The sequence below is a fragment of the Bos taurus genome, chromosome 8 (assembly GCF_002263795.3).
Source record: "Bos taurus isolate L1 Dominette 01449 registration number 42190680 breed Hereford chromosome 8, ARS-UCD2.0, whole genome shotgun sequence".
Lineage (NCBI taxonomy): Eukaryota > Metazoa > Chordata > Mammalia > Artiodactyla > Bovidae > Bos > Bos taurus.
In genome coordinates this window covers 61,653,721-61,668,946 of record NC_037335.1, presented here as the reverse complement: position 1 = coordinate 61,668,946, position 15,226 = coordinate 61,653,721, and the positions used below count along the sequence as shown (strand labels likewise).

The 15,226-nt window shown below is 43.8% G+C and overlaps 1 protein-coding gene across 5 annotated transcripts in view; it reads left to right on the top strand.

Moving 5' to 3' along the window:
* FBXO10 (F-box protein 10) overlaps window positions 1-15,226 on the top strand; it is a 42,613-nt gene that overhangs the window by 7,647 nt on the left and 19,740 nt on the right. For 3 of the 5 annotated variants that reach the window (XM_010807981.4, XM_059889285.1, XM_010807980.4), the window contains exon 3: window positions 12,166-12,756. In XM_010807981.4, the coding sequence (XP_010806283.1) occupies window positions 12,172-12,756 (585 nt within the window). In that variant the 5' untranslated portion in view covers window positions 12,166-12,171. Of the gene's footprint in view, window positions 1-12,165; window positions 12,757-15,226 lie in introns of those variants that run through there. The other 2 variants (XM_024995993.2, NM_001144076.1) reach the window with 2 other exon arrangements.

The window sequence follows — 15,226 nt, the reverse complement described above, 5'->3', positions numbered from 1 at the left end:
CTACACCCTGGTCAAAATTTAACTGAACCAGAGATGGACATCAGACCCAAGAACAGCCAATTGCTGGCCTCACCAGGGACCTGTGATGTGACCCAGTGTAAAAGAAGACGCGTGTTCTCTTAGACATTTAAACTGCGGATACAGAAGGACACTTAGCTACAGAAATTGAGGCTGAAATGGTATGTATAGAGAAGCCATGAGGTAGAGTCAAGCCTTTGAGGAGCCCTGGCTAACTGATCTTAGGAGGAAGCAGAAGCCATGAAGGAGAGAAATGTTATGTAGACTCCAAACAAGAGGAGAATAGAGGAGATCCTTGGAGGGTGGCTGAGTCATGTGATGAGTGAAGACCCAGACTGCAGCTGCTGAGGGCCTTGGGGCTGCCATTGATCCAGACCTACTATGTTTCTATTCTTGTGTTTCTTTAAAAATCCATTCTCTTAAATGCCACATAAACCCTTATGATAAGCTCTCTGTTGTTAGCTCTTGGAGTCAAGAGACTCACTAGAACAGACACTCAGAACTTAGGGTCAGTGCCTACATGGGTGGATTTCTGTTGCTGCCAGTGCTCTTTCAGTGATGCTGTTCTGAAAAGAAACCTCATTCTCTTTGCCATCAAATGGCATCAGGTAGCTCAGTTGCAATAAGAATCCTCTGCACCCGCTGCTTGGCCTGGTGGGACTGTCTGCTTTGTGGGCCAGGAAGGGCGGCCGTGACCTCCATTCCATCTCTGTTCTTGTATCTTATCTGACTACAGAAGACCATCACTTACTATGATTTGTTTTTCTAAGAGGTTGGAGGGTTGATTCAAAGGCAGTACAGAAAGAGAAGGAATTTAGAGAAAGGAAAGAGTCAGTAACAGGGAATTCATCACTATTGATTGTGTGTTACTATGTGTCAGGCTCAATGTTAAGTAATTTCCATTCATTGTCTCATTGTAGTCTCACAACAACTCCTGAGGGTTTTATTATCGCCCCCCCCCCCACTTTAACAGATGAGGAAGCTGAGACCCAGATGTTCTGACTCCATTGAACATGTGATCTCAGGTGTAAAATAATAAGCACTTGGTGTGGAATTGTCTCAAGCTGAGAGTGATTGAAGAGAAATTTCTGGGAAGCTGTATGTGGCGGAGTGAGAGGCAGGAGGTGGTGAGAAAGAGACATAAGATCTGTTTCCTTTGCAGACCAAGCCGCCTGGGAGGAGGCCAGAGGGAGGCCACCAGAACATCTGGGTTGGTTGGGGTCGGTTGAAGGTCTCTGTTCATTCCTCCTCCTGCTGCTACACTTGGTGCCTGCTGGCCAGAGGGCTGCTGCTGGGCACAGGTGCCTTGATTGTCACAAATACTGGCTTGAGGTCCTAAATCTTTGGCCCAGGCTTCCTAACTGAGTCTTGCTGTGTCACATCCAGCTCAGACACTGTGTGATACTCTAATGCATAATAATTGCAGGAGTAAATTCATGCTTGTTTCATGATCTGTGAGTTTTGTGTAACGGTGAGGTTAGAAGGTCCTTTACCATCATGGCACAAGTTAGGAACCCCAGAACCTCAGGAAGGAAACTAGGAGGCAGGGGCTTTGGACTCAGTCCAGGCTGGGAATGGCAGCTGTACTGCTTGCTGAATAAAAGATGGAATAACCTTTATTCCTGGAATCGGATATGAGAAGACTACCACCTCTCAGGTGGTTAGAAGTGCTTACTGAGATGGCATATAAAAAGCACCTGGCATTTAGTAAGCCCTCAACCTTTCCCTGCCCCCTCAAGGTCACCCAGTGAACTAGAATCTGATTCAAATCCAGATTTTGGGTTTCCCTGACCCAGTGCACTCTCCTAGGTGAGAATAAATGGCAGTGCATTGAAGGAGAAAAAGTGGGTCCTTATAGCTCCCAGCCACACTCAGCCCTGTAAATGCGCCAGAACACAGAATTCTTGTCTGTGTCATCAAATTTCAAAGCGGAAAGTAAGAAACAGTTGGTTGTTTCTCAGGCTGAAGAGTACTGAGGTTTGAAGAAATGATAAAAAGCCCAAATGAGATCTGTCATCTTCAAGGTTTTAAGCTTTGTTTCCTTTTCCGGTAGAGTGTGTACATGTGTAAGTGTAGGTATGTGTAGGGAGCTCTTTGATGGTTCATTGTATTTCAATCTCTGTGTACTTCCAAACTAAGATCAACAAAGCTCTAGGAAATGTACTTGATTTGAAGAAAAGTCTAAAATCATTAACCTATTACGGTTCCTCAACTAATACAGTTTGTATTTAGTACGCTTCAGAACAGGGGATGAGAATTTCTTCGTTTTTCCTTTGAAAATACTAGAATCCTGAACTGTCCTGGCTCTTTTCCCTTGCTTTTTTGTTAAAAGCAAAATTCCCACCGCTTTGATCTACTGCTGGGGCCTCCCCTAGGTAGGAAGTAGGTACATTTTCTTCATTATACAAACGTGGGACAGGAGCGCATGGGTTGTTGAGTCCCACCTTCAGGGCTATCCGGTGGGGGAGAGGCGGACCCCGACTCCTGAGTCTGCGTGGGCCCTTTTTGTCTGACTCTTCTCAGGATGGTTAGGGCCATCTCTGCTGGGACTCACGGCAGCTCCTTACTGCCCTCAAGTTAACAAAAACTCTGCAGGAACTGAACCAGCTGATCTTTCTCCCTGACCCCTTCAGACTCCTAGAGCTTCAGCCAGACTGAGTTTCTTTCTGTATCCTCTGTGCTGTGATTAGTCGCTCAGTCATTTCTGATTCTTTATGACCCCATGGACTATACAGCCCAGCAGGCTCCTCTGTCTATGGGATTCTCCAGGCAAGAAACCTGGAGTGGGTTGCCATGCCCTCCTCCAGATGATCTTCCCAACCCAAGGATCAAACCCAGGTCTCCCACATTGCAGGCAGATTCTTCACTGTCTGAGCCACCAGGGAATCCCAGCCAAAATTTCCTGCCTGGGGGCTTGGCTGACCCTCTCCTCTGTCCACAGTCCCCATTCATCTTTTCTCTGGATGCCCCAACATCACCCCGTATCTCTGACATCAGCTCTTCCATGAAACTTAATGATTAAAAACCCAGACATTGGGGTAAGGTCTGGCTTCAAAAGGGGGCTCTGCGGCTCTTTAGCAGAGTAATTTGGAGTAAGCCATTTGTCACCTAAGTTCTCTCACTTAGTTTCTTTATGTATAAGATAAAGACAATAATAATTTTAAATCAGTGCTGCTTAAACACATAGTACATACGAATTCCTTGTAAAATTGTTAAAATGCCAATTCTGATCCAATAGTTATCCAGTGGTGCCCAAGTGCTGGCATTTCTAACCAGTTCTTATAGGTCCTAGAAACAACATTCTGAGTTGTAAGGCTTTTGAAGAGATGCTGAGAGAATAAAAGGAAATAACGCATGAAATGTGCTTAATGGTGTGCCCTTCAGACAGTCATGCTAAGTAAACAGTAGCTCCTGCTGTTTTTGTTGCCTTCTCTTGTGACTGGCTGATTCCCCCAGCTAGGGGGTCACATTTTTATTCTTTACACATGGGCTTTCCCTCTTTTATGGCACGGATCACTTTTTCCTTGTACTGTGGTTTTTGGGGGTGGGGGAAGTGGTGGTAGTGATAGCTTCATCTCCTGCCAGACCTGAGGGTGAGGTCTTTATATTATTTCTGACTCTCTCATAGTACTTACCACAGAGTCTTATACATAGCAAATGTTGACCACATACTTGGGTTTTCTTTACTTTCTTTTTTTTTTAATTCCACAAGGATCTGTCTCGAAGTGTGGATTCTACAGCTGAGGCTGTTCTAATACTGTACACCAGATAACTGATGATAGTGATCATTCATTCATTCAGTAAGTGTTTATTAAGCACCTACTATGGGCCAAGCATGGTTCTAGGCAGCTTACAAAGCAGCTTACATTTTACTCAGGGGAGACAGACCGTAAGTTGAAGCCTTAAATAAAACAATAAGCTCCTTGAGGGCAGAGAATGTCTAATTGGTTGCAGTGAATTTCTCTACAGCAGGTGTTCAGGTGCTGCGTCACGTGGCCACCCTGCATCTGCGTGTGCTGCCTCGCTCCTCACATAGGGTAGTCCCTATGCTGTAACTCGCTACTTCCTCCCATCCCCTGTACCCACCCCACACTCCACTCTCCCAAGAGCATTAGTGAGCTGCAGAGATGCCACTAGAGGTTTTATTCCTGACCCCAACTTGCTGACCCGTCATGATATGCAGTGATCTAAATGGCACAGCCGCCACCCTCTTGGAAGCAGTGGCAGCCTGAACGGCACAGCAGTGCTTCAGTTCCGGTGCCTTACGTTGACCAGAATTCTGTATGGTTTTCTCAGGGTATTTGCTCCCAGTCTCTCTCCACTTCATGCCATTTAGATGTTAGGTTGGCAAGGCATTGGTCACCTTCACTCTCTCTAGTGATCTCACGCCAGAGCTTTAAATGGCATTCTGGTCTCTGTTCAAATGTCACTTCCTTGGAGACCTTCCTTGACGTGGGCACACACACATATACCCCTTAGCCTGCTTTATTTGTCTTCTCAGCGTTTATGTTATTATTTTTTTAAATGTACTTTCTGTCCCTGAAGGTCTTGTTTACTGGTTGTTAGTACTTGGAACAGTGCCTAGCACAATATTAGACAATTGATGAATATTTGTTGAATAAATGATTTATTTTCCTTTGGAAATTCTCAAAATCCTCATGGAGGATAGCAAGATAGCCATTGTGAGCCTGTTTACAGATAAGGAAACAAGCTCACAGATGTTAAAGGATTTACCTCAAGTCACGGGGCTAGGAAGGGAGAGAGTCTACTTGTTGAGAGCCAGGTTTCATAGGATTCATCTCCCAAGGGAATGGCCCCTGCTTTCCCCACTGAGACTGGGGACACTCAGGTGGCCCAGAGGCATGTGGATCCCTCCAGTGTGGTTAGGTAGGGACCTCACAGAAACCTTGAGTTCTCACACTCTTGGAAACACATTTTAAAAGGAATAGTTTGAGCCCTGCCTCAGGACCTGCTCCCTCCCATCTAAACAGATTCCCATTGTTATCAGTTATTTACAGGCACAAGCCCTGGGGAACATTTGTTACTTTTAATTCTATGGCTCAGAAGCCCCAGTGACAAAGAAAAGGGGGAGAGGGCAAAACTTGTATACTTTTCTTAAAATTGAAATATAGCCGGTTTAAAATATTGCATTAGTTTCAGGTATACAGAGTGATTTAGTTATTTATTTTTTAGATTATTTTCCATTATGTTGCTGTAAGATACTGAATATAGTTCTCTGTGCTCTATGGTAAATTCCTATTGCCTGTCTACTTTATGTATGAGTGCCGAGTGCTAAGTCGCTTCAGTTGCATCCGACTCTTTGTGACCCTATGGACCTAGCCTGCCAGGTTCCTCTGTCCATGGGGATTCTCCAGGCAAGAATACTGGAGTGGGTTGCCATGCCCTCCTCCAGGGGATCTTCCCAACCTAGGGATCAAACCCATGTCACTTAGTCTTCTGCATTGGCAGGCCGGTCCTTTACCACTAGCGCCACCTGGGAAGCCCACTCTATGTATAGTATGATAGTTTGTTGATCTCATACCCATAAATTACTCCCCCCAACCCTGCCCTTTGGTAGCCATAAATTTGTTTGCTGCTGCTGGTGCTGCTAAATTGCTTCAGTCGTGTCCGACTCTGTGCGACCCCATAGACGGCAGCCCACCAGGCTCCCCTGTCCCTGGGATTCTCCAGGCAAGAACACTGGAGTGGGTTGCCATTTCCTTCTCCAATGCATGAAAGTGAAAAGTAAAAGTGAAGTCACTCAGTCGGGTCCGACTCTAGTGACCCCATGGACTTCAGCCTAGCAGGCTCCTCCGTCCATGGGATTTTCTAGGCAAAAGTACTGGAGTGGGGTGCCGTTGCCTTCTCCAAATTTGTTTTCTATGTGAGTCTATTTCTGTTTTGTGTATATATTTATTTGTATTATTTTGTAGATTCCACATGTAAGTGGTACCATATATTTGTCTTTGTGTGACTTACTTCACTAAGTATGATATTCTCTATCGAGTCCATCCATGTTGCTGCAGATGGCTGAGTAATATTGCATAGTTGCTCAGTTGTGTCCAACTCTTTGCAACCCCATGGACTGTAGCTTGTCAGGCTCCTCTATCCATGGAATTTTTCAGGCAAGAGTACTGGAGAGGGTAGCCATTCCCTTCTCCAGGGGATATTCCCAACCCAGGGACTGAACCTAGGTCTCCGCATTGCAGGCAGATTCCTTATGGTCTGAGCCACCAGGGAAGTCGTAATGGCCAAGAATTTTCCATATACGCCATATCTTAAGCCAGTCATGTGTTGATGGGCACTTGGAATGCTTCCTTATCTTGGCTAATGTAAATAATGCTGCTGTGAACATTGGGGTGCATGCATCTTTTCAAATTAAAGTTTTCTCTAGATATATACCCAGGAGTGGGATTGAAGGATCATATGGTAGCTCTATTTTTAGTTTTTTAAGGAACCCCCGTGCTGTTTTCCATAGTGGCTGCACCAATTTATATTCTGACCTACAGTGTAGGAAGAGTCTGTTTTATCCACACCCTCTCCAGCATTTTTTATTTGTAGAGTTTTTGATGATGGCCATTCTGACTGTGTGACATGATACATCATTGTGGTTTGGATTTGCATTTCTCTAATTAGCAATGTTGAGCATCTTTTCATGTGCCTGTTGACTATCTATATGTCTTCTTTGGAGAGATGTCTATTTAGGTCTTTTGTCCATTTTTTGATTGGGTAGTTTTGGTTTTTGTTTCATTTTAATATTGAGTTGTATGAGTTGTTTGTGTTATTTTGGGCATTAACCCCTTATCAGCCACATTGCACATATTTTCTCCTTTTGTAGATTGTCTTTTCATTTTGTTGATGGTTTCCTTTTTTGTGCAAAAGTGAAATGTTGCTTTTATTTCTTTTGCCTTGCGAGACTGATGTAAGAAAACATTGCTATGATTTATGTCAGAGAATGTTTTGCCTGTGTTCTCTTGTGGGAGTTTTATGGTGTCATGGCTTACCTTTAGGTCTTTAAACCATGTTGAGTTTATTTTTGTATGTACTATGAGGGAGTGCTCTAGTTTCATTGATTGACATGTTGCTGTCCATCTTTCCTCACACCACTTGTTGAGGAGACTGTCCTTTCTCCATTGTATATTCTTGGCTTCTTTGTCATAAACTAATTTGACTGTAGGTGTGTGGGTTTGTTTCTGGGCGCTCAAGTCTGTTCCATTGGTCTATATGGCTGTTTTTGTGCCAGTGCTATACTGTTTTGATTGCTATATCTTTGTAATATAGTCTGAAGTCTGAAAGGGTTGTATTTTCAACTTTGTTCTTTTTTCTCAGAATTGGCACTCAGAATTGCTTTGACAATCCTGGATCTTTTGTGGCTCCATATAAATTTTAGGATTATTTGTTCTAGTTCTGTGAAAAATATAATTTTTCACAGGTATTTTGATAAGAATTGCATTAAACCTGTAGATTGCTTTGAGTTGTATGGCCATTTTAATAGCATTTATTCTTCCAGTCCAAGAGCGTTGGACAGTTTTCCATTTCTTTGAATCATCTTCAGTTTCCTTTATCAGTGTATTATAGCTTTCAACATACCTGTCTTTCACTTCCTTCGTTAAGTTTATTCCTAAATTGTTTTTTGTTTGCTTTTGACCTTGTTTTAAACAGGGTTGTTACTTTCTGTTTCTGATATTTCATTGATAGTATAAAGAAATGTAACAGATTTCCCTATGTTAATCTTATATCCTGCTACCTTGCAAAATTTATTTACTCTAATAGTTTTTATGTGGAGACTTTGTATAGAGAGAGTATCTTGTCATCTGCAAATAGTGACAGTTTTACCTTTTTTCCAATTTGGATACCTTTTATTTTCTTTGTTATCTGATTTCTGTGGCTAGAGCTTCCAATACAATGTTGAATAGAAGTGGTGAGAGTGGGTATCCTTGTCTTATTCCTGAATTTAGTGGGAAGGCTTTCAGCTTTTTACTGTTCAACTTTTTACTGTTTATTATGTTGGATGTGGGTTTACCATAAATATTAATAACTTTTATTATGTTGAGATATAGTCCTATACCTACCTTAGTGAGATTTTTTTTTATTATGAATAGATGTTGGGTTTTATCAAATGCTTTTTCTGTGTATATTGAGATGATCTTGTGGGAATATGTATATATTTTTAAGTGTTACCTGGTTATAGAAATCCCTGTTGCTGCATGGATCCCCATGGATTAATGTTGTAAAGATATAGTAAATAATGCCAAATGGAACAACAGAGAATGTGACATTTGCATGAAAGGAAATCCTCTCTGAGCTCAGAGAGCTCCTCAAGGGAGACTTATCAGCTGCAGTGAACATTGGGGTACGTGTATTTCTTCTGATTACAATTTGCTATGGTTATACAGTCAGGATTGGGATTGCTGGATACTTCTATACTCTTCTCCTTAGTGGTTGTACCAATTTATGTTCCCACCATCAGTGTAGGAGAGGTTCCTTTTCTCCACACCCTCTCTAGCATTTATTGTTTGTTGACTTTTTGATGATGGCTGTTGGCCATTCTGACTGGTGTGAGGTAATACTTCACAGTGGTTTTGATTTGCATTTCTCTAATAATTAGTGATTTTGAGCATATTTTCATGTTCTTCTTGGCTATCTGTACGTCCTCTTTGGAGAAATGTCTTCTGCCCGTTTTTGATTGGGTTGTTTGTTTTTTTGATACTGACATGCATGAGCTGTTTGTATATTTTGGAGATTAATCCCATGTTGGTCACTTCACTGGCAAATATTTTTTTCTATTATTTGAGTGTGTTTTTTTTTCATTTTGTTTATGGTTTCCTTTGCTGTGCAAAAGGTTTTATGTTTAATTCGGTCCCATTTGTCTATTTTTGTTTTTATTTTCATGACTCTAGGAGGTGGATCCAAAAAGATACTGCTGTGATTTACATCAAAAAGTGTTCTGTGTTTTCCTCTTAAAAATTATATAGCAGCTGGTCTTCCATTTAGATTTCTAATCCGTTTTGAGTTTGTGTATGGTGTTAGAGAATGTTTGAATTTCATTCTTTTATATTTAGCTGTCTAGTTTTCCTAGCATCACTTATTGAAGAGACTGTATCTCTCCCTTATATATCCTTGTCTCCTTGACATAGATTAATTGGCCATAGGTGCTAGGTTCATTTCTGGGCTTTCTGTCCTGTTTGATTTATTGGTTTATACTTCTTTTTTTGTGGGTGCCACTACCATACTATTTTGATTAGTGTAGCTTTGTAGTATAGTCTGAAATCAAGGTGCCTGATTCCTCCATCCCCATTTTGCTTTCATAAGATTGCTTTGGCTATTCAGAGTCTTTTATGTTTCCATGAAAATTTTAAAAATCCTTGTTCCAGTTCTGTGGAAAATGCCATTGGTAATTTGACAGGTATTGCATTGAATCTGTAGATTGCCTTAGGTAGTATAGTCATTTTGACAGTATTGATTCTTCTGATTCAAGAACATGGTATATCTTTCCATCTGTTTGTGTCATCTTCAATTTCTTTCATCAGGATCCAATAGTTTTCAGAGCACAGGTCTTTTGCCTCCTTGTGTGTATGTCTGTATGTCTTAGTTGCTCAGTTCAGTTTAGTTCAGTCACTCAGTCACGTCCGACTCTTTGCTACCCCATGGACTGCAGCACGCCAGGCCTCCCTGTCCATCACCAATTCCCAGAGTTTACTCAAACTCCTGTCTATTGAGTCAGTGATGCCATCCAACCATCTCATCCTCTGTCGTCCCTTTCTCCTCCCACCTTCAATCTTTCCCAGCATCAGGGTCTTTTCAAATGAGTCAGCTCTTCACATCAGGTGGCCGAAGTATTGGAGTTTCAGCTTTAACATCAGTCCTTCCAAGGAATATTCGGGACTAATTTCCTTTACAATTGACTAGTTGGATCTCCTTGCAGTCCAAGTCCCACAGGAGTCTTCTCCAACACCACAGTTCAAAAGCATCAATTCTTTGGCGCTCAGCTTTCTTTATAGTCCAACTCTCACATCCATACATGACTACTGGAAAAACCATAGCCTTGACTAGACGGACCTTTGTTGGCAAAGTAATGTCTCTGCTTTTTAATATACTATTTGCTGCTGCTGCTAAGTCGCTTCAGTCGTGTCCAACTCTGTGCGACCCCATAGACGGCAGCCCGCCAGGCTCCCTTGTCCCTGGGATTCTCCAGCAAGGACACTGGAGTGGGTTGCCATTTCCTTCTCCAATGCATGAAAGTAAAAAGTGAAAGTGAAGTCGTTCAGTCGTGTCCAACTCTTCAAGACCCCATGCGTGGACTGCAGCCTACCAGGCTCCTCCATCCATGGGATTTTCCAGGCAAGAGTACTGGAGTGGGGTGCCATTGCCTTCCCCAATATACTATCTAGGTTGGTCATAACTTTCCTTCCAAGGAGTAAGTGTCTTTTAATTTCATGGCTCCAGTCACCATCTACAGTGATTTTGGAGCCCAGAAAAAATAAAGTCTCTCACTGTTTCCATTGTTTCCCTATCTATTTGCCATGAAGTGATGGGACCAGATGCCATGATCTTAGTTTTCTGAATGTTGAGCTTTAAGCCAACTTTTTCATTCTCCTCTTTCACTTTCATCAAGAGGCTTTTTAGTTTCTCTTCACTTTCTGCCAGAAGGGTGGTGTCATCTGCATAACTGAAGTTATTGATATTTCTCCTGGCAATCTTGATTCCAGCTTGTGCTTCTTCCAGCCCAGCATTTCTCATGATGTACTCTGCCTGTAAAATTAAAAGTTAGTTGCTCAGTCAGGTTCAACTCTTGCAATCCCATGGACTTGTAGCCCACCAGGCTCCTCTGTCCATGGGATTCTCTAGGCAAGAATACTGGAGTGGGTTGCCATTTCCTTCTCCAGGGGATCTTCCCAACCCAGGGATCAAATCCAAGTCTTGTGCACTGCAGGCAGATTCTTTACTGTCTGAGCCACCAGGGAAGCCCCTTTGCCTCCTTAGGTAAGTTTATTAATAGGTATTTTATTCTTTCTGATGCAATGGTAAATAAAATTGTTTCCTTAATTTCTCTTTCTGATCTTTTGTTGTTAGTGTATAGCAATGCAAGAGATTTCTGTGTCCTGCAACTTTACCGAATTCATTGATTAGCTCTAGTATTTTTCTGGTAGCATCTTTAGGATTTTGTAAGTATAGTATCATGTCATCTGCAAACAATGATAGTTTTACTTCCCTTCCAGTTTGGATTCCTTTTATTTCTTTTTCTTCTGTGATTGCTGTGGCTAGGACTGTGTTGAATAAAAGTGGCAAGAGTGGACATCCTTGTCTTGTTTCTGATCTTGGAGGAAATGCTTTCACCTTTCCACTGTTGAGGACAATGTTAGCTTTGGGTTTGTTATGTAGAGTTATGTAAGTTCCCTCTGTGCCCACTTTTTGACGAGAGTTTTTTTTAAACCACAGATGGGTGTTGAATTTTGTCAAAAGCTTTTTCTGCATCTTTTGAGATGATCATATGCTTTTTATCCTTCAATTTTTTCATGTGGTGTATCACACTGATTGTTTTGCATTTATTGAAAAGTCTTTGCATCCCTGGGATAAATCCCACTTGGTCATGATGTATGGTCCTTTTAATATGTTGTTGGATTCAGTTTGCTAGTATTTTGTTAAAGATTTTTGCATCTATGTTCATCAGTGATATTGCCCTGTAGTTTTCTTTTCCTTTTTTGTTTGGTATCTTTGTCTGGTTTTGATATCAGAGTGATGGTGGCCCCATAGAATGATTTTGGAAGTATTCCTTCCTCTGCCATTTTTTGGAATAGTTTCAGAAGGACAGGTGTTAACTCTTCTCTAGATGTTTGCTAGTATTCGCCTGTGAAGCCATCTGGTCCTGGACTTTTGTTTTTGGAAGTTTCTTAATCATGGTTTCAATTTCAGTACTTGTGATTGGTCTGTTTTTATATTTTTCTATTTCTTCCTGGTTCAGTCTTGGAAGATTGTTCCTATCTATGAATTTGTCCGTTTCTTCTAGGTTTCCCATTGTATTGGCATAGTTGCTTGTAGTAGCCTCTTACGATCCTTTGTATTTCTATCATGTCAGGGGATGTTTTAAGGAAGGGGACCATAAGCAGGATGGACAAAAACCTCTTTTGTTCTGTGTCTGTGTCCCAGGTGACCATGGAGGCTGGCGGCCTCCCCCTGGAGCTGTGGCGTATGATCTTGGCCTACCTGCCCCTTCCCGACCTGGGCCGCTGCAGCCTGGTGTGCAGGGCCTGGCGTGAACTGATCCTTAGTCTCGACAGGACTCGCTGGCGGCAGCTGTATCTGGGCTGTGCTGAGTGCCGCCACCCCAACTGGCCCAACCAGCCCGATGTGGAGCCTGAGTCTTGGAGGGAGGCCTTCAAGCAGCATTACCTTGCCTCCAAGACCTGGACCAAGAACGCTGCCATCTTGGAGACCTCTGTCTGCTTTTCTCTATTTCGCCGGAGGAGGATGCGCCGGACCCTGAGTGTCGGGCCAGGCCATGAGTTTCACAGCCTAGGCAGTGCCCTGGCCATGTCCAGCCTGTTTGACCGAATCCTGCTGTTCCCAGGTCTGCATGAAGAGCAAGGTGAAATCATCCTGAAGGTGCCTGTGGAGATTGTAGGCCATGGGAAGCTAGGTGAAGTGGCCCTGCTGGCCAGCATTGACCAGCAGTGCTCGACCACACGCCTGTGTAACCTTGTCTTCATGCCAGCCTGGTTCTCACCCTTCATGTTTAAGGTGGGTGTCGACCTCCGATGCATGGCCTCTCCCAGCCTGACCCTGAGTCTTGGCCTCTTCTCGGTGGGTTTGTAACCCCTTTTTTGTTGGAATTGAGAGTTCAGTCATTATTCCTATAACACAGTCCTCTGAGTTCTACACCAGTTGAGAAGGAGGCACGGGGATCAGTAAAGATCTACATTCTGCTTTGTTCCCTCACTGGAGGTCAAAATTGCCTTGTACTTCTTCCCTTCCAAACTGGACCAACTGGGGCCACAGGTACAGCAGCCAGGTGGGAAAGCCAGGTTCTAGGAGCATGCCGCATGGTGACAGGCAGCATTCCCAGAGAGATGGCCAAAGAGGGGACGCTCTGCAGGCCAGGGACCTTCAGCACGTTAGCCCCACTCTGGGGAGGGTCAGGGAAGGTCTGGCTTTTGCCAAGAGTGACTGGAGAGAGAGTCGGAAAATATCAGAACAACATATTCCTTCTAGAAACAGAGCAGTTGTTTTCAGAGACAAGCACGGTAGCTTTTGGTAGCTCCTGGCAGAACAGTCTGCAGCTGTTACATCGCTTAGAAACTGGTTACAGTGCATGGATTTTGTACCTTGTCAACAAAAACTACACCACCACTATTCTACCGGTAACAACCAGATTATCTGTCAGGTTCATAATGATATTTGTGCCACCGGTCATTTACGATGCACTTACTGGGTGCCAGGCATGTCCTTACAGCATGATTAAGATGGGTAGTGTCAGCTGGCTTTATAGACAAGCGAACAGAGCCTCAGCAAGGGTCTCAGACTTTGTAAGGGACAGAACTAGGGTTCAAAACCTGTAATCATAATATAGGTGACTTTGCATCAGTGGTCTCACAACAATCTTGTGGTAGACAGAGGAGATGTGTCCCCATTCTGCAGATGAGGGGCACTGAGGCTCAGAGACACTGAATAACTTTCTCAAGTGGTAATTAGGTTAGACCTCAAATCTAGGCCTTTGAGCCTAAGCACTTTTGAAATTACATTGTACTGTCTTCCTTGAAGCTTGAAAGGCTGCTTGCTAATTAGACCTAGAAGATTTCAGAAGGACTGATGAGGTCTTCCACTGCTGATCTACAGACCCAGAAGAATCGTTCATTTCCATACCCTTCACATTTCATAGACATTTATTCTTGGAGTAAGATGTTCATTTCAGCCTCTGCTTCCCCCTCATCAATGTAGCCACAGATCTTCAAGGGGTAGGTCTTGGCCATAGATGTCTTTGTAGCTCAGCCCACTTCCTGCCTCAGGGCTTGGCATATATTAGTGCTCAGTCCATGATTGTCTTTTAACTAACAACAGGACAAGGGGCCAGAATCACCCTGCCTGAAAAAATGCCAAGGCCAGGGTGATTTCACAGCTGTTTTATATGACTTTTGAGGAGAACCCTGGCAGTGGCTTTGCATCTCTAGAGAGCCAGTGTTTTTCTACAGAGAGGACCAAGTAAGAGAAAATAGACTTAAATTGCATCAAGAAAAAGTTAGGTTAGCCCTAGGGAAGAACTAACAGGTTTAGGGGAGTTAAGTTCTGGAACAAGCTCTCAAGGGAGATCACTGCTGGAGAATGTAAAATTGTCCAAGGATTACTGAACAGGATCATGGGACACTCCCTCCTTTTATGGTTCAAATATATCTCATGGAACTTGGTGTGAAATCCAGAAACAGTTCTTCTTCAGAAATACAGAGCAGCCAGGCCTCACTGTCAGGCCTGCAGAGCTGAGGGCTCAAGTAAGTTGCGCTGTGGGGCTCAGCACTCCCCTGCCCCAGAGGACTCTGCTCTCCATGGTGATAATAGCTGGCTTTTCTCACATGCCATCTTTGTGCCTGGCTCCATGCCTGGTGCTTTGTTAGCTTGTGAGCCCTGTACTGTAGACAGAGAAACTGAGGCTTGGAGCAGTGACATGTCGGCCTGAGGTTACACCCTTGGGAGAGGCAGAGCTGGGAGCTGGGCCCTGCGGCCAGACCTCAGAGCCCCGCGCTCTTTAGCCTCTGTGCTGCGGGCTGTGGCAAGCCTGCTGTCTCCAGCTCTAGTTGTGCACCAGCTTTAGTTCCCACGCAGACTCCCAACACCTGTGTCGGGGCCTCCCACTGCTGGCACAGCCCCTCCTGGCCACCTTGGCCTCTGTCAGCCCTCCCACTTCGCCGGCTCCATCCTGAGTCCAGACACTAGGCTGGCCTCTGATGAGCTGCAGTCCACAGGCTCAGGGGAGGCTGGCTTGCAGGGCCAAGGGAGGATGACAGTGAAGGGAGAGTGCTTTGGAGGGTGAGACCCAGAGAAGTGCCACGTGATGGGACACAGTCTCTGTGAAACTGAGGCACCACGTGGGACCCTTACCCATCAGAGGGCTTGGTAAAGTTGGGCTTGCATCCCAGCCAGCTCCTGGGTCTGTAGAAATTAGAAGCTTCCCCATCATTTCTAATCATCCCTAGAGTGATAGTTTCCTGGTTCATCTCCA